The following is a 19,868-nucleotide window of genomic DNA, read 5'->3' as shown; positions in this document are numbered from 1 at the left end:
CGTCGTAAAAAGAGACGACGGAAGGGACACGCGGAAAATAAAAAACAGAAGACAATAGGAAAGAATGGAAACGACGCGTAAAAATGATGCGACGAAAGAAACAAAGGGTAAAAACAAGGGACGAGGAAGAAGCCGAGGAAAGATGGAAATGAAAAACTATGACGATAGCGAGAAGAAGAAAGACGGAGTGACGTAACGTTGGTAGGGGTAAGAGAGAGAGGGAGGAGAAACCGCGCAGGCGGCGTCCACTGCCAGGGTCACTCGTCGTGCGTTCGCGAATGCTCTTGTGCTCGGATCATTCTCTTAGTGGAGCACTCAGTGCGCTGCAAGCGCTCCGAGACTGCGTGTCGACTTTACGACCTCGAATGAAGAAACGAGGGGTTCGCGAAAATTCATCCTTTCAATTGCAAGCTACAAATGTGAAAATGAATTTTTCAACGCGGCACCGCTGTACAAAGACTCGAAACGGATCGTAAGACGTTTTTCAGCGAATCGGAAGTCCGCTTCGGGCTGGCGGCATCGAATTTGCGCGATTCGCCCGGCTAAAAAAAGAAAACAAACGAGACAGCGGCACTCGAGTAAAATTCTGAACGAAGATTCGGGGCAAAGTGATATATCGACGAGCGTGCGACGATAATTTTAGAACGAAACCTTTCGTCCGGTTCCAGGTGCCAACGAAACGACAGAGAGACGTATGAACGAACGAGTAAGGTGTAAGCGCGATTAGAAGTTGCATCGCGTCGAGGAAGCGAGGGACGCGAAGCGTCTCTCGAATCACCGGTGAAAAACAGCGATTGAAGGATCTTGCAAAGTTCGAAAGTGTAGCCTGTGTTTGAAGATATCGCTGCTGGTGCAACGACGAAGCAATATATACGGGATATCAGGAAGAAACTTTTTCGAAGGTGCGAAAATGGAACACAGATACGCGGCTGTTTTAAAATATCGGATCGTCGCGATATCACCTCCGCTTTTCCAATCAAAATTTCCTCGCGATTAACATTACGCCAAACTATTCCCACACTCCTACGCCCACAGTCATTTCTATTAATCTTCGCTCCCTCCGACGATGCGATTCGCGACGTGTTTAAGTAGGTATAAGCAGACTCAGTGTCGTCGTTTACGTATCGAGTATCCAAGTATTATAGCTCGATTAGCATGCCGTTGATCCGAAAAGGCGTTTTCCCTCGTTACGGATGGCCGACCCTTTTGGTTCTCCGAATGCTAGTTCGATTACCGGGTCTGCCCTCTATCTAGATCGAAATCGCGGTAGAAATTAATTACCAGCGTCGACGTTTCTCGATATCGTTCCACTTGACCATCTTTTTCCACCAGTATTCATTCCGTTAGAATTCGTTAGAGTTCATTCGATTCCTTCGCTTGTTCGTTCGGACTTGGTTTTGCGGTCATGGCGAGTGTAACTTCGGTCGATCGCATAAAAATCGCCGGGTCCCGTGAAAAGTCGATGTTTCTCTCACGGAGACGTTTTAATTGTGGCGGAGTAGCTTATCGGGCCGAGTGACAAACTAGAGAGATACCAAGTGTCACGTTTCAAAGATCTTTGCTATGGGAAAAGAATCGCTTGCAACCACCGGAAGAAAGAAACCGTATGTTTCCATACGGTATAGCACCGACGCGTTAATTACAGTTTTATGAATTTTGTTGGTCGCTCAAACTCGGAAACAGGACGGATCCGGATCGGTGATTAATAGAAGAATCGATTTCCGTTGAGGCAAAACAATGGCCGAGCAAAGTTTGTTTCGACAAAGGGCCGAATCAAATGCAAATTGCACGGCATTGCGCGACGCGGAACTATTTCACCAGCGAACACGAAATTACATTTTAGCGAGAATCATCGTCACCGAAGCTGTACTTTCTCGTTCGTCTCGCCTTTTGGAATGACCGATGAACCGCGAGACAGATACTTCCGACTGATTTTTTCCAGTTCTCGAAGAAATTGGTAATTTCGACGTGTCGCGTCGAATTTCAACGAACCCGGAATCGCCATATAGCAGAACGGTTCGATGAACGAAGAACGAATTCGTCGGAAGTCTGGTGAAATCACGGAAGAAGGCGGCAAAGTCGGGGCGTCGGGATGCAAAGAAGAACGGTAAAAGGAATTCGGCAATACCGTGGTCCCTATGGCGAGTAGTAATCGCAGAGGGAGAAACTCGATTATCTCGGCTTGCCGAACACCGATCATTCTCACGATCTCACACGGAAGAGACGCAAAAAGAGATCGTAGCCTCGAGGACCAATCGATCGCGTTAACGCGAAACGACCGTCGAAAGAAAACCGCTTCGATACCAGGATATTGCGATAAGGGACGAACGGATGACAACCATCTACCCTTTTGGGCTTGCCACTTTTTCTCAAGGCAAACAAAAGAACCCGAGAAAGTGCGGGTTCAACGGGAAGAATCGTGATCGACTTTCGGAGCAAGCGATTTCAGATCCCTTAGACGTCGTCGATCGCCAAGGGAATCGCGTTACGTCTATCGAAAGAAATTAAACTTACGATTATCTACGAGGACGAAGAGCGCGTACATCCAACGAAGAATTAATTCTGTGCAAAGGGCCAGCGATGATAATTCGTCTCGTGAGCAAACATGCAACGTGAACGAAGAGTAAGAGTGAAACGTCCGAGATAGCGGTGATTTTAATTAACGAAGCTAACAAAGTGGAACGATGCAGTTGTCAAATACTCGATGGAAACATTGTTTCGGCGATTTCTACGTAAACCGGTAGATCTCCTTTAAGTACAAGATATAGAGGAGCAAAGTTTGCAAGAACTTTTGTACAGAACGGTGTGCGAGTTCTCGTTCGAACGAACGATTTAACGTACCGTCTTGTTTGTTCCATTGTGATCGAAAGAACTCGACTTGTCCCGTACTGGTTAAGCTTAACGGCAGCGCTTTTCCCACTAACAAATTTTAATCGGTCTCGTACAGCGAATAGAATTTCGCGAGTCTTGGCACGTCGGGAGCCAGAAGGAAACGCGATGCATGTATCTATACACCCCAAAAATCGATGAAAGGAAGGACACGCTGCAGCATCAGACGATAATCTCCGAGACGCGCGTGATCGCGGACACGCATCGACTCGCGACTCTGATTCCTTTTACGTACATTCCCGCGATTCGTCCTATGATTCGCTCTCACGCGCGATAGCGACGATTGTTAGTCACCGCGAGAGTCGATTAATTATGTCACGGTTTCACGATATGCAAATACGCGCATCTGGAGGCGCGGGCTGATACGTCGCCATTCACCCAGGTGAGCACGTCGAATTACCATTAACGATATTGTGCCTATCTTTAAACGTAATCGAGAAATTGCACGTTAGATTTAAATGTTAACGAAATGTTCGACGTAATTGAAAGGACGAACGTACTAATTCGTCGTGGCAAACCTAACTGTCGAAACACGCGAAGGGCAATTAATATTAATTATGTGTATTTATCGAGCGCAGCAGATAATTAACCCCGTAGATTAATTTCGCGAAAATAGACAAGTATTTCGGAGATTTCGTGACGTTCGGAATTGATTTTGATAAATCGGAATGCGAGTTTTTACGCGTCTACAGGAAATTTGAAAGTGTAAAATTGCACAAGGTACGCGTAGTATGAAAAAACATACAAAGTACTGAAAGTATGGCGCTTTCTACGATACTCTATACTCGATAGATAACGCAATTTTCTACCGAGGTTCTACTTTCTTCGTTGTATTCTGAAAAGTACGAATTTGCGTAAAAATCCGCAGTCTACTAATAACATATTCGATCGACTGTTTCGTGACTGCACAATAATTAACGGGAATTCGGTGATGGAAACAACGAGTGCGTTCCGTCGCCCAAATCTATTCGATAGCTGTATCGTCAAACAGCGAGAAATACGTTACACCAATATGCATATCGATGCATACCAACGCTGATTAAATATTTTCCGTGATTTCGAATTTCAGCGTGTCCAGCGTATCTATAGTAGAAAATTAATCGACCTTCGATCCTTCGATATTTCGCGTTCTACCATTTCGATAAATATCCGCGGATACCGTCGTAAAGCTTTTTCTTGCCTTTTCCAAGTGTTTCGGCAGCGCTAAAGCGAAGAACATGACAGTTTGATTTGTGGAAACAGTGACGCGCGAGAACACGATGGTCGTCTACGTGATATAAACGAAACACGTAAGGCAGCAGCAACGGCAATCGAAGAATAATTTTTTCGCGCTTTCAAACACATTTCGCTAGCCGTAACGACAGCCAGACCGAGAGACCATTTCGATAATGCGGCGGCAAATAAAACGCGATGTAGGTGGTCCCACGTCGAGGCGAACATGACCGTAACGCTCCTAAATTTGCGATTTACGACTGAGATTTCGGTGTCAATCGGTTTTACTCGGCCAAGTCGGCTAGTCCGTTGGGGAAAGATTAAACGTTGATACAGTCAGAGGGTGCGCGAGGCTGACGTTTCCTTTTAACAGAATTTCCTTTTTCAACGACCATCTATTCGCGTAAGAAAGTCTAATTTTTTACATACACGTAACTTTGTTCGAAAACAATTTTCACATCTACGTAAGAGAAACCAGCCAAGTATTTCGGTCGGACAAATGCGAATAATTTCTTTGCGTCGCAGAGTTTCGGAAAGACTGATAAATCTTGTCAGCAGCGAAAGCTTCGACAAAAGAATAAATCGCATCAGTCTACGATTAATCATCTTTAGCTCAACGTACTTCGATATTACTCGTATTCGTGACGAATTAACGAATCATTTATCACGAAACAGGGAGGAACGAACAATATGAAACGGCAAACGCAAAAGTGTGCTACTGATACATTGTGATTTTGGCGTCCAACGGAGCGAAAAATCGCTCTGATCCAAGCAGCGCTTATTTATATCGAATGATTGGGAATTAAGACAATCCGTTGGAACGATCAAAGTCTAGCTGTGTTTTGTCAGAAAATTCGTTAATGCTTATACGCCCGTAATCGACTTGCTCCTCCAAACGAGTATCTTCCACGAGGGGTTAGAATAACCCCTTTGATTAAAGTCCTCGGATACCGTGCAGGTTCCATCAATGATTATCCACAAAGTACATCGAAGAAACGATGAAAGAAGAATCGATATGGTAAAATTCACCTAAGAGGAGAGCTACTTTGTTCAAAGTTTTAGCAGCTTAACGATCCTCGTAAAGGGACAATAGGAAGAAAAAATCGTTATCAAACGCAATTTACGTCAGAGTATGGATATTACGCTTGCATTCTAAAATTTTATTCGCATCGTTCGCGTCGTTTCATTAAACGACGTCGCGCGTTTATGGGAAATTTCAGTCAAATTCTTGCCATGTAGGATGTTAACCATACCTCTCTCGTATTAATAGAAATTTTGCGATCGTCCCTTTTATCTCGTATGTGAAACGTTTGCCTATCTCGTGCACATGGTGCACAGAATCTCGTCAAACTTTAGCTCACGTTGATCACTTGCTTCTATGATTTTTTAATTATCGTCCAACAGGGATTGGCGGAGTTTCTCTTCGATGGAAGACTTTTCCAGTTACATTAATACCCGATGATACCGTCGAACAAAATAGTTCTCAAGTGGAAACGACAGACATTGCTCGATTTAATTCGTAGCCGTAATTATTTATAGCTATTGGGTATTTACCCGACTATTGCGAGTAATTTATCCATCGATCGATAATCAATCGAGAATTTGTTAAATGTTTATCACGTATTCGCTCGATAACATTTTTTTACTAGCCACCGTTGCAACTGACGTCGGAAAATTACCTTCGTATAATATAACAATAAACTTGCGAGTGGAAAAATCATATTCATCGAGTTTTCTCGTGGAAGGTAACGTATACGCATTAAAGGTATTTACGTGACGCTACACACCAGGCAATTTTCTTTATCTCGTTTATCGTACCATCACCCGAGGCCGGGATCAAACACCGAATGGAAGGGAACCGATTGCCTCTTCATCGAATTTCGAGAGAAATTCCAAGTGGACGGAATTTTATCTTGCCCGATTACAGAAAGACACTTTATTAATTTCCGTTTTATAATAAATAAGCTGTTACAACGAGAAGAATGCATAAAGGATAAAGGGATTTAAATTATCTCTCTAATATCTACGAGCACAAAGAGAAGATTATTAAGCGAACGATTACGCCCTTTGGTTAATAAAACAGCATAGCACGAAAAGAAAACAAAAGATTCGCGGAAATTCCAACAAACCTAAACTCGTTATACCTAAATCTTAAGGGATATCGATTTTCGATGTTGCAGCTGTACTTTGATAATCAGAGAGATCCGTTTACCATGGCGAAACGTACGATAAAAGGTAATGTACCGTGTTCCATCAATTTTATCGTGTTTGAGGCGTAAAGTAAGAAGCGAGTAACTGTGGGAACGTAAAGCAAGCAGAGGTACGAGTCTCCCTAGACGTCCTGTCTGCCTTTCAAACTTCTCTCGCGTTTCTTCTGTAATAAAAAAAAGAAACACGAGAAGAGGGAAGACAAGCAGAGGCAAGGTCTATGTTCGAATGACAAAGGTGAAGATTAGCCAGGTAAATAATCATGTTTGATCTCCCTCGAGAGTCTGACAGTACGCGTCGTGTCTCGAACGAACGATCGAGATAACAGAGACTCTCTTAAGCGCTGCCAAATCCACGTCTTTATAGTCGACAACTTAGACCGTTCCCTTGTAATCGATGTCCCGGCTCGGCTAGAAACAGACGAATGAGAAAAAAGAGCCATTCAATCTGACGAAGAAGATGCGTCATATGTCGCCCTAAGTAGAGCTTTCAAAGAAGAAACGTTAAGGAATTTTATGATAAATTCTTTCCACCTATCAGAGATATAAGAAAACCAAGGAGTATTTGCGGCAGAATCGCCTACTATCTCCACTCGCTTACCCAGAAATATTCTTGGAAAATTTGAAATTTATCCGGGACGTATTTAGAAAGAAGAAACACAAAAAGTAGGCTAAACAATGGTAAAGAAAGATAAAAGATCGCTACTTCTCGATTCCGAGATCTCGTTTTAACGCCGAGCGACGTGTAACACGCTCGTGATGCAGGAATTTGTTTTCAATGTAAATAACGCGATGCTTCTGAAAAAATCGTAAACGCGCGATAGACGTACGCGAAAAGCGGAACGGAAAAAAGAAACGAGACGACGCGATTAATATCGAAAAAGCCTATCGTCGACTCGATAAAATGGTCAGCTGTCGCTTTCGTTATTGCCAACCCTCTAAAAATACGTGTAGCTTCAGTCTTCGACTCTTCTCGCTTCAACTCTGAGTCAACTATAGGAACTTCTTATCTAATTTTAACGCGAAACACTGTGCACGCGGATAGAATATCGCGAAGTACGAGAGATTGCACGGCCTTGGCGATTGTGAAATTTGGATCGGGCCTCGTAAACTCGAAACCCAGCATGTTTACGAGAAAATTTGCCGATTAGCAGATACGCACGCTGTCTGTAAACGATTGTATAACTCTGCTATGACATCGCCGTAACGCTCTCCCTCGCTTTCGATTAATCGCCAGATGTTCACAGCTTTCTATTTCACTTTTAAACACCGACACGACGTTTACGATCGACTAATCATTCGCGTTCGCAGTTCCTCCGTTGCTCGTTCGTTCGTGCGAACAAACATCGACGAAGCTTTTACAAAAGTTCCAGCCTGATACTTTTCCTCTCTTTCGATAAGCAATTTCCGTTTCGTAAATGAAGCAAGTATCGTAAACGTTCGCGATCGTGGACCCCGATACTCGTCGAGGAAATATACTCGAAGACAGAAGGAGATACAAAAGCTTAAAGGCGAAAAATTTCCCAAAAGCCGTGACATTTACGAAATGGGACGTGCGTAAGAACGACGAGGTTTTCGTAGAACACAATGACTATAGCGTAGCGAAAATAATCCACATGCCATCGTGCCACTTTTGTACGTACGATCGTGTCTGGATCTTTTGAAAAATAAAATTCTCAGTGGCGAGAAACGGTACTCGTCTAAAAATGATACCAGCGATATTTTCTTTCTGTTAATCCGTGCCAACCTAACGCCAGTTACTTCGTGTTCGAATGCTATCGAGAAAAAGAGGAAGAAAGTAACAGGCAGATCCAGTGAATTTAGTTTCGTCGATGTGTGCAAAAGGAGGACGTAACGGAGACCCGGAGACACGCCGTCTGATCTTAAACGGCTGTTACCACTTATCGCATTCCCATCTCGTGCCGCGGTTACTCCACTTTCCGTGGCCAATGAAACCAAACGACAATCCAGCAGCGGCTGACACTTTCGTATTTCTCGTTAAACGAACGTGTGCCGTTATATTTTTGACAATGACGCGATCGCGAAGGCTCGATTCGAGCCATCTGCTTCTGGTTGAACGACAGCAGTCGTAAAAGAAAAAACATGAAAACAAGCACGCGTATCGAAAAGAACATTCCGCGAAAAATAGAAAAAAAGCACGAACGATGAATGAACGTGATATCTTCCGAGTCGAAACTTTCTTTCCTACGGCTACCGAGTTTCCTTTTTCAAGGAAAAACCGTGCTAAAACTCGTGACACGATTTCTAGCTTCCTAATAGCTGGGTATAAGTGAGAAGACACGTTAGATGTTGTTCACACTTGGAGGTTATTACTTATAAGTGACGGTAATACCGTCTCATTTCCTGGCTGCTCCACTTTGCAAGAGCAACGAGATCAGTAGCCTCGACACGACGCGACCGATTTACCAAAGTCGATTTAATGAAACGCCACTTTTGTCTCGTTGACTTTGCGGTCAGCAGTTTACGAAAACGTAAATTCGAAGAATCGTGTTCGCTGCTGATACGAAACAGTGGAGATACTCGAGACGCTTATAAAAGGCCAGCGTGTGGTGATACGGAGCAAGAGAAACACAACTGTTCTACCGTTTGTAAACATATAGTGATTATTTGTCAGCCATTCCACTCTGATCTATCAATATCCTAGTTGTGCATTTGTACGCGTAGCCGATACGACGATATAAATATCGCCTTTAACCGTGAATTATTCTCTCGACAACCACACCATTACGCAAAAGTGGAAACGAAAAGGATTTTGCAGCTCGAAATACCTCAACGAATGATATCTAACATTTTGACGATGTAACACCGATATCAAACTTTCCTTTCATATAATAGTAATTTATAGAATTAATTATAACGGTTCGAAGAACATTCGGAATCGAAAAAGAAATATTCATCGAGTTCTTCGATACTGTCGGTGAATCGCGCGGTCGTTTGACGAACCGTAACAAGTACAAGCTCGTAAATAATAATTTAAGGTCGAAGATGTCTTAACGACTTTATTAGTCTTCTTGCCGTAATTACGACCCAGTCATTAATTATGATAACATAATTTGGTTCGCCGTCCCAGTTGAAAACCAATATCGATATTGATCTTATCGTTACACCGAGGTTACCGCATCCATACTTCCAACCATTTCACGCGAGAATTACGTACTTTCCTCTATATCTATTTCCCGAACGATATTACGAAAACTATTCGTACAAGTTCGACCAACGTAATTTGCGTTCCCATAAAAGAGAGAGCTCCATTTCCGCTATTGTCGATAAGACGGCATAATTCTGTCGAAGGTTGAATGAAACATTCATAGACCACTTTATGAAACTTGTATCGCAAAACGAAACAACGAGAAAGCATCTGGATATCGTCGGAATACGGATAAAAGAAGCAACATCGGCAGATTAATTTTTATGCAACGAGAGGCCAACCCGATGAGACGTTTTCATTAAACCGTTAATTCAAGCAACGATGTACGCAGTCGTTAGCCTTAATCGTGATTAAAGCGACGTGGCTAATGCACCGTGTACTCGGTCACCGAGTATCTCTTCGTGTCATTTGCACGCAATCGAAATTAACCAGAGACATATCGGCAAAAATTGGTTCAAACTCGCAGCCCTTATAAAAGATGCGTAGCTCGTATGCGTAGCTATTATTTGGCTGCTTCGAAGGTGAAACTATGTCTAACGAATATTTATAGAAGATGATGATAATTTCTGCGTAATGTTCTCGCGAGGAACTCGCTATGCGTCACGGTAAAACGACGATAGTTACTTAACTTCCTCGAAATCCAATATACCGCGGAAGCTAATTCACGAGTGAATTTCAAGCAATTCCATTACGGACCACCGGCATCGTGAAAAATTTTCAAGATAATTCAGGTTGAACGAGGCAGCGACTATTTCGCACGAGTGAACACGATTTTCCATAAAATAGATAAAACGTGACGACTATGGTCCGAATATATTCTCGTGCTTAGTCACGGTTAGTCGATGTATTTACTTACCGAGTTCGAAAAACAATTCGAAAATGTTTCTAATTGTTTCGATTCAGTCGCGTAACGTCGATTATTACGTTCAACGAAGATACCACGATACAGACGTAAATTTTATCGCTTAACGAATTCTAAACACTTTCGCTGAATAAGTATTCGAGCCGCCAAAAACGATCAACTATTTAAGAAATCTATTTAAAATGTTACGACTACATAATAAGCGATTCGAACTTGTAGAATAAATTGCGCGAAAGTGATTCTCCGATTAGAGCGGAGAACACGCGCGTATTGCGACAAATTCGTACCACGAGAGATAATACGATTTACTAAACGCGTTGAAATCCTATTTTATTTTTTTGAAAATGAAGCTTTAAACGGAAAAATTGTATTCTCCATTTTCGACTTATTTTCACAATGTAAAACGAAACTTCCTGTCGATTAGCCACGTTCAAGCATACTTGATAAATTTTCAAACGAAAACCATTTTCTCGAAAACTAGGCCGAGTGTGTAAACATGTTATTCTATACTTTTTTTTCTTACTTTTCCCACAAGGAATCACGCGGTGTTCGTACTTTCGCACGTTATTCGGCCGAATCCTCTAACTAGACGCAAGCGCGATCACTCGATCTTTGGATATTTTCAAGAGTACAGCCAGAGTTTTCGAAATTACGCGTGTTGATATATTGGCTCCTCATAACGGAGGGTAATATAGCCCCCGGGGAGCATATTGCTCCCCATTAACATGTTAACGTTATTTCATTTTTATTTATATTATAATCACGTAGACATTCTACAGCCTAAAAGAAGGAAATCGAAGAGATATTTTAAAACGTCGTTAGCTTTTCTCATAACGACCACATAGCGAATGCACATCGTGCGAAAAAGAAAGAATATGCGGTGTGATTTTTGTATATAAGCAGAAGAATTCGCTTTATTTATTTTTGATCTTAAAATATTAGCAAAAAGAATTTGTTATGATCTTTGTTAGGGAGCCATATTACCCTCGCTTTTGTACAAGCCCCAAAAACGACTTCTTTTCGTAGAGCATGTGACGTTCGATTAAATCGTTTTTCTTCTAACTTTAATTATTTTCTTCTTTTTGTCATTCGTCAGAGATAACCTTGTTAGTTTACGAACATTTTACGCGAAGGTTTAAAGCAGTTTGAGTTATCAATCAGATTTTAGGAAGAAATATAAAACTGGGCGCCATATTACCACCCTTTACCACTCTACTCGTGACAATTTATCCAGAACAAGAAACTAGAATTTCGCGAGAACAAAAGTGAACGACGGCACTTGGTTCCTCAAAAGTTTGATTAAAAACGTAAGCGTTGCCAATGAGACTCTCGCTCGTGCAGCACATTCGTGAGAGATACGCGATAAAGTTAAATTTCTTAAATGGCCTCGATTCTTCCTTCGAAAACTTTTCTTTCCCGTTCTTTCTTCTTACGTTTCTCTCTTCTTTTCCTCTTCCTTTTTGGCGACCGAAGATATCGAGTTTAATCGCTTGTCGATGATAAACGATCGATAGTTTCTACTTTACTTCGCCCACTAAGCTGTCTACCGCTGCGAATTTGCGCGCAAACTGTCTAAAACGAATCTGAATCGACGCTTTCAAGTTTAAACGGCATTTGATAGCTTCTATTTAAAACAACGGTACATCGATGCGTTGTATCAGTGTTGTATCAAAAAGGGAAACTCTCGTTCGTTTGCAAAATCGACGACACCGACATTAGGAAAGGACGAATTAACGATTCGTTGAAACGTACCAATCGATACTCGAAATGGCGGAGATTGTATCGAACCGATCGTTCGATCGATTCAACAGCGATGCCTTGCCCCCTATGTCGTACCAACTTGCTTTACCAATCAATATCATCGACGATTAATCGTCGATTTTATTAAATTTACTAAATTTTTCTGTATAGAATGTTCTCGCTATTTTCACAGGTTGATACTTATGTTAGCACAGAAAATTGTTCACTATACATACTGTATGAGTTATACGAAACTTCTTGAAGATGATTTCCAAGAATGTTACAATTAATTAATCAAAAAATCATAAAGTCGATCGAAAAATGTAGAAACGTAGAAGAGGCATTTATCGCGAATACAAATAAATATGATAAAGCGGGAATAGTGGTCTGAAATGCATGTACGATTGCAACAAATATCTTTTAATTTTTATATACGTTTCCAGATTCGTTGAAAATTTTACCGATATACCATGATGGCCCTGTGTCGTTATAGCGCTAATAGACTTTTAAAAATTATTCGTGCAAAGTTTCTATCGGTATTCAAACACTATATATACTACGCATGCATTATTTATAAAAACTTGTAAGATTTTTGACTTACAGACACTCTAGTAGCGTCGCAGCTTCTTAATCCGACCGGTCCTTTCGGTATACAATGGCAGGCAAGCGTTCAAACGCTCTCGTTTTGTTGTAAAACACGGCTTCGTTTTTCCCTCTCATCGTACTTTTATAATTCGTTCATTTCGCTCGTTCGTTTCGCCTCGCTGTTGATATTTAAAGCTTTGTTATCGGTTGAACCATTGAAGCTCGAAACTCACGAAATCACTGGATCACAGATAGTGGATGTAGTTCGCCAGTTACGTTTACTACCTTCTCTCCGTGCTACTGTTTACCGAATAAGGTCGATGTCAATGCCTACAAATACACTTCCGCTATATAGAAACATATGTATTGTTTTTGCGACGGGGAAGCAGACAAACTTTCGGTCGATTAGATCAACGCTTGACGCACCGTTTTTAAATGTTACGCGATTAAGGACACATAGCATAAGTTACATAAGTTACAATACGCGTTGTATTGTCTTTTAAAAAGAAACAGGGCGCGACGATCCCGATCTCTGGCGGTGCATATAGAATTTTATTCCCATTACGCAGAATACATATATACATTTATGTATTATATAGTTTTACATTTATTTATTATTATATCAATACAAGTTATAAGAATTAAATTAAGATGTTTATATTTATATTACAATATTTATGTATATGTATTTATTATATACATATATATACATACATATACGTATATACATTATATTGCAGCCAATAAAAATAAACGAGAAATTACATTTCAGTGTACATTTCATACTTTTTGATTACAGATTCCTGGAAATGGAAAACTGGAAATAGGGAGACGAATATGAAACTGTGAAATTACGATATATCGCAGATGTACACACAAGAAGTTAACAAAACTGTCATGAAGATCGAGCAAATCGAATTAGAATCGATACTGTTTCAGAACACGCGAGAACGATACGAAACTAGATAACACTTTGGGATTTCGATAAAATATTCGTCATGTTACCAAAACTATTAGTTCTCGGCTCTCACAAGGTCAAAAGGTAGTGAGAGTCGAATTAAAATAATAATAAGACGAACGTATTAAGATTACGTACCGAAGGATTGCATCGAACATAAGCTTAAATCGTTCGAAGCAAAGTAACAAAGACAAATTCATTCCCGAGTGAATCTTTTCCTGAAAGAAAAATCTACAGTGAAAAAACGATCTAATTACATAGGTACTGATATGTATATAAGTGATAAAGACAAGAAATATTTTTGAACAGTGAGGCATGAGATTGAAAGGAAATAAAGAAAAAGACTGATGAAGAATCGGGTGAATGAAAAGAAAAAACGGAGATACTTGAAAACGATGGAAACAAGCCTCAAAATTTTCAACAGCACCAGTTACTACGATGCTGGACAATTATTGGAAAATTTATCGATTAAAGAGACCACGAGAGAACCACTCGAATGTAAACAGGAAATCAATTCGAACGGTCTGTTTGATTTCATTATCTATGGCGTGCTGATGAACCTGATCGGTCTTTTTGGGATATTCGGCAACGCGATTTCGATGATCATTCTCTCGAGGCCGCAAATGAAATCGTCGATCAATTACTTGTTAATTGGCCTAGCCAGATGCGACACCGTCTTAATTATCATTTCGGTAAGTAAGTTTGTTAGTCGGAACGTTTAGAGAACTGAACGATCACTTTTATAATCGTGTCGACAAAATATTTGACACGGAAGTTCCTAAACGCTCAAGTTGAAACTTTAAAAAATTTACGCCACCATTATCTTCTAAAGACGAGAAAGTAGTTTAAAAGGACTAGGTAAAGAAGAATCTTAAATCGCAACCACCTACGAAGCAAACGGGAGATACATAATTCCTTGCACGATAGAATATACGAACGTTCAGTCATCGCGAGTTTATAACTACGGGCCAATCTCTGGAATAAAGTTACTTGGATACAGATTACCATGAATACCTCGTTAATTTATTGTTCTTTGTCAAATGCTTTGTTTGTAAACAAATTATAATACATATGCTATATTAATTATTAACGCAAATAATTATTGCTAATTGGAATTTCTAATCTCGGTAAAAATACACGTATCTATAAATCGTCACATTTCGCGAATCGTCATAATTTCGAAATCAGTATCAAAAGATATTTTAGATAATAGATAGATAAAGATACCTGCAGATAATTCAAATACAATTTATACGCGCGAAAATATGACGTTTTTAGAGACTCCATCCAATTTATTAATTACTCTAGAGGGAGAGAGAGAGAGATTCTCTCTAGTTAAGTTTTAATTGTTAATGAAAAATTCGCTTTCATCCAATTGCAAACAGCTTTCGTTATATCGCTAAAATGATAAGCGAAAAAAGAAAAGATAAAGTATTAAGTGAAAAGAAAGTTTATGATATTTTCAGATATTAATTTACGGCTTACCTGTTATTTACACGTACACTGGCCAGCTGTTCGACTACAAGTTCATCGTGCACCCGAAGATAGTCCGATTCTTATATCCATTATCATGCATAGCGCAAATAGCAACGGTGTACTTGACTCTAACTGTGACTCTAGAGAGATATATCGCAGTATGTCATCCTTTACAAGCTAGGTCTTTTTGTACATACGGACGAGCTCGACTAGCCGTATTGGTTATCGTGCTATTTTCCTTTCTTTACAATCTACCAAAGTGAGTAATTTCACTTCCAGCCGATTTAAGCTTGAATTACACCGCTAATATAAAATACATTCTTTTTATCTTTTTTACAGATTTTGGGAGGTAGATTACTATGCGGAAGTTCATTGGAAGTACAATGTTACTATATACTGCATATATCCGGCAGACTTGAGAAGCAACAACTTGTATGTCACCGTTTACGTCCACTGGATGTATTTCTTTATTTGTTACCTGTTTCCCTTTCTTGCTTTGGTGATATTCAACGCTGCCATTTACCAAAGGGTAAGTAAAATAAATCGTGTCGTGATTATTATTATTTTCAAAACATAGAGTACTTCAAATCCATTTATTATTTCTAAGTTATTATACAGAGTATCACCGTAAAAGAGAAGAAACTGTAATGCAAATGCAACATTGCAATTCCTAACATGTTACCGTACACACGTACGAGCATACCTATTTGGAGCAAAGTTTATAAATGCATACACTTCAGAATGCAACTATGAATACAGGTTTTATCATGTTCCATTTTCCAACTCGTTCATTTCTCTTGCACATGCAGTCACTCTTTTATCTACTCAACTTTATTTCTCTTCGATTTTCTATATCTATTCAGAATCTTTATGAATCATTGCCGAACTTCTTCGAATCATTCTGCATAGCTGAGCGAGCGCAAAATTAATTACATCTCTTTTTTCACAAGCTGATTTATTGTATCTGATTCGTGTAAAATTGATTTCATTTCGAATCGAGCGAAGGTAACGCTGCTCTAAAAAATAAGTTACTTCTTACTACAAATAGATATTGATTATAAAATTATAATGCGATGTTTCAGGTGAGAAAAGCAAATAGAGATTTGCAACAGCTTTCTCGACATCAAAGACGCGAAATCGGACTAGCAACCATGTTACTTTGCGTGGTGATCGTTTTCCTAATCTGTAACATCCTACCGCTAGCCTCAAACATTCACGAGACCTTCTTCAGCGATCCGCCACATTGGTTGGTGCAGACAGGCAATCTTCTCGTGACAATCAATAGTAGCATCAATTTCATTATCTACGTGATCTTCGGTAGGAAATTCAAAAGGATATTTTTGAAGCTGTTTTGCAATTCAAAGTTATTCCGACCTGGCAGAGACAGTCCAGAATTTCAAACTTACGACGAATCGATCGTTACCAATATGACCAATATAGAATTAAGGAACTCTATCAGACATTATCACGTAAACAGATCGAGTACTATCAACAGAAATAACAATGTCTCGAACGGCAGTATGCGACAAAGCGTGAAAATATCAGCAAGACCAGCCAGTCCAGGACCTTGTGTGTATTATCCTGCAAGGAGTCCTGTCAGAAGCCCTAGTCAGATGTCCGCAACATCAAGCACACAGAATGGGTGGAGTAAAAAAGATGTAAATTCTTCTTTGTAATAAATCTTAAATATTTAATCTAATCGCAATAAGTCAACGATCATTCATGAATAACAATGAATATCTTTTGTGCACCAAATAAGATGAAATAAGAAAATCTTTTTGTACAAAAATCATTCAAATTGAATGTAATCAGATAAGCTCGAAAATATTGGTGTTTATCTGTCTTGCTAGTTAATTTTCGGACAAAAAACAGCATCGATATTGTAAATTTATTCTCATACTTTATTAAATAATAATTCAATCTCTCGAATTATTTCAATTTTTATTTAAGTTTTACGTACACTTGTTATCTTTCTTCTTCTTCTTTTTTACAGTTACCATCGATAAAACAATTTACACATACTTATTTTTATAAAGACTTTAATACCATATAATAATCACAGAAATTTCAGAAATGCGATGCATTTTGTCACAGATTTCATACAACTGCTTCATAATGTACATATTGTATACGAGACATTTTATCATCGTAATGAATAAACATTACTTAAATATGTGTAAAAGGTCATCGTTCTCCGAAGTTTGATGCACGAATTAGGAAGAAAATAATAATATTTGAAAAAATATATTTTTCGACTATTAGACAAACAAAAGATATTCAGAAACAAGAATATTGTTGAAAAAACAAAACATAAATCAGTACGTGTTTACTTGTTACAAAACCTATAAAAGGAGTGATTACCTTGCACGAAAAGGCATTCTCGCGTTGTTATAATCCACAAAAATTTTAGCAAGTTGTAAATATACTCAAACTATTTTGATATGTTTAAATAGAGACTTATAGGTGAAACTTATTTTTGGTGTATAAGTTATATCTATAATGTCCACTATCTTTCCTGAAAACAGACATTGAAAGAGAAATGACTAAAATAAGATCAACGTTCCCCATTACTCTTATTCTTATAAAGAGGCTGAATTTATTTGTAAACAAGAATCAAAAATTTACGCAAATACAGTATTATCAACATTTCTCCAGCACTGCTTACAATGTTTGAACGAATGTAAATAATATCCAAATTCGATAGGAATAAAATTTCACTCGATTTTGTATCTTGAAAAGGATAAAAAATAAATAAATATTTAGATCGCGAAACAATTCGGTTATTTCGAAACGTCATTTATAATAGAATACTTGGATGTGTATAACCGAAACATTGAAACACAAAAATATTGTATTCGTTATAGCTCACTTATTATTCTAAGATGCTAAGGTGTATTATACTGATCAAAAAAATAAAAACATTCATATATGTAATAATTAATATTTATGTTTATCATATAACGGTCTTCCCTCCGTGTAAAATAAGCACGTTATTCACTTCATTGAAATCTTTTATCTCATAACTAAAAAAGTATGCCTGTATTTTTATTTTTTTAGATCTATACCTTAGTACTTTAGAATGGGATACAAACATGTACCTGAAATTATTTACTATGAGTAGATCGTTTAGATTCTTTTATATTATGTCGCAATAATTCTTCTGTGAACGTCGATATACTTTTGTTAAGAATATTTCATGTAAAAGGAGATATACATGTTATCAATATATTTTGTTCTATTATTTCTATCAAGCGTACAAACTTTTATAAGCAACACAAAATGTTACAAATGATATGTATAAATACAAAAAACGAGAACTGATTTAGTTAGAACTTCGTGATGAATTTTGAGTGATTTGAATTTAAAAAAAAACGTTTAGCAACCAAACTACGTCATTCTTAAAGTAGTAATATCAAAATTTAGGGTCAAATAGAGGGAAAATAAACGCTCTCATAGTTATATGATAAAAAATAGTATGAATCACATAAATATACATTATATTCTAATCACAAGGTTTCGATTAACAGGTAATTAAATTCGAAATTATTATGATTATATAAATAGTATAGGCAATAAAAATATATCATCGTAAATTAATTGTAGATATTATTTCCTTGCGATTGTACCTATTCAGAACCATTCCAGCTTTGTAGATATTTTAATTTATAATTGATTACGTAAACACATTTTTCATACTGTTCCTTTCATTAATAATGCCCTATATTAAATGGGATTGTCCTACATCATAGTTGAATAATATTATGAACATTAAAACATCCATACAAAGATAGTAAGTATAGGTACAGTTAAATTTATTTTTAGACTTACAATATATTTAATTTATAAAAAATTAAAAATTCTTGTCCTAAAAATTTTGATACATTGCGATATATTAATAAAAATAAATGATGAGGTTTTAATAATTAATAATTCTTTATTCCTAATGAGAATAAAGTAACGCAGAAATTAATATTACATAATGTATCTACTGTATTTAATCTTGTTATTGATTCATTTTTCGTCTGTCTTTTTACTTTTTGGTTTTAAATAGAAGTATAGGCCTAGAGCAATCATTCCACCGATTGATGACAAAGCCACCTGTAAAAAGAAAAATAGTGTCACTACATATTAAATTGTGATACAACTTTTAAGATATTAACTAGAAAATTCTATATCGTCAATAGAACAAATAGCAGATTTTGAGGTTACTTACATTTGCTCGACCACGTTCAGTGACACTATTAAAATATTTCGATAAGCCAGTAAGCCCGTGTTCTGCGTCGTTCGAGCTTGCCATTATGTTTCAGTAAAAAAAAAATCTACGTGTTTACTTAATACACAATTCAAATTGAAATGTTAATTATCACTTTGATACAGTTCGAATTAGACTGTAATACTTCTTTCCTGCCTCCTTAGCAAAGTTTAAATGAACACCACTAGAGGGTGTTCAATGCACGTGACATCTAATGATATATGTAAAAGAATCACATACCGTGTACATGATTCTTTTATATACATGTATGTATATTTATTTACATATTTCAAAAGTTTATTTTCATATGTTTCATAACTATGTATATTTTTAAACTTAAACTATTTGACCTTTGTATTAAAGTAATATCGTAATTAAATCTGATGTTTATTAAGTGCTTAAAAAAGATAGAATATCTAAAGAAAAAGAAAATATGTATATATATATATTTAAATCCTATAATCAAAATAAAAAATCAAGTTAATAACTGAAAGTAAAATAAACAAGAAAAAGAAATT

At 37.9% G+C, this 19,868-nt stretch overlaps 2 protein-coding genes across 3 annotated transcripts; one reads left to right on the top strand and one right to left on the bottom strand.

Moving 5' to 3' along the window:
• Nucleotides 1-267: 267 nt before the first annotated feature.
• LOC117206144 (FMRFamide receptor) lies at nt 268-18,343 on the top strand. 2 transcript variants are annotated; one of them, XM_033445221.1, is made up of 5 exons: nt 268-3,271; nt 13,464-14,314; nt 15,089-15,357; nt 15,438-15,627; nt 16,181-18,343. In XM_033445221.1, the coding sequence occupies exons 2-5, from the start codon at nt 13,970-13,972 to the stop codon at nt 16,772-16,774; spliced, it is 1,398 nt and encodes a 465-aa protein (XP_033301112.1). In that variant the 5' UTR covers nt 268-3,271; nt 13,464-13,969; the 3' UTR covers nt 16,775-18,343. The 2 variants fall into 2 exon arrangements, with proteins under 2 accessions (XP_033301112.1, XP_033301111.1); XM_033445220.1 differs by having other exon boundaries at nt 268-902; nt 16,181-16,774.
• Nucleotides 18,344-19,007: 664 nt separating this feature from the next.
• Nucleotides 19,008-19,585, bottom strand: LOC117206147 (ATP synthase membrane subunit DAPIT, mitochondrial). The gene is made up of 2 exons (XM_033445224.1): nt 19,312-19,585; nt 19,008-19,196 (listed from the first exon to the last, which is right to left on the bottom strand). The coding sequence occupies exons 1-2, from the start codon at nt 19,393-19,395 to the stop codon at nt 19,110-19,112; spliced, it is 171 nt and encodes a 56-aa protein (XP_033301115.1). The 5' UTR covers nt 19,396-19,585; the 3' UTR covers nt 19,008-19,109.
• Nucleotides 19,586-19,868: the final 283 nt, after the last annotated feature.

The sequence above is a fragment of the Bombus bifarius genome, unplaced genomic scaffold, assembly GCF_011952205.1.
Source record: "Bombus bifarius isolate JDL3187 unplaced genomic scaffold, Bbif_JDL3187 scf7180000007996, whole genome shotgun sequence".
In the NCBI taxonomy this organism is placed as follows: domain Eukaryota; kingdom Metazoa; phylum Arthropoda; class Insecta; order Hymenoptera; family Apidae; genus Bombus; species Bombus bifarius.
The sequence above is the reverse complement of the archived record's forward strand: the minus strand, read 5'-3'. Positions and strand labels throughout refer to the sequence as shown.

Excerpts from the sequence above, each read along its gene's own strand:
- LOC117206147 (XM_033445224.1), bottom strand. The coding sequence starts at position 19,395 with ATGGCAAGCTCGAACGACGCAGAACACGGGCTTACTGGCTTATCGAAA. Across the intron at positions 19,197-19,311 it reads CTGAACGTGGTCGAGCAAAT|GTGGCTTTGTCATCAATCGG; the intron begins GTAAGTAACCTC and ends TTCTTTTTACAG.
- LOC117206144 (XM_033445221.1), top strand. The coding sequence starts at position 13,970 with ATGAAGAATCGGGTGAATGAAAAGAAAAAACGGAGATACTTGAAAACG. Across the intron at positions 14,315-15,088 it reads CCGTCTTAATTATCATTTCG|ATATTAATTTACGGCTTACC; the intron begins GTAAGTAAGTTT and ends TGATATTTTCAG. Across the intron at positions 15,358-15,437 it reads TTTCTTTACAATCTACCAAA|ATTTTGGGAGGTAGATTACT; the intron begins GTGAGTAATTTC and ends TCTTTTTTACAG.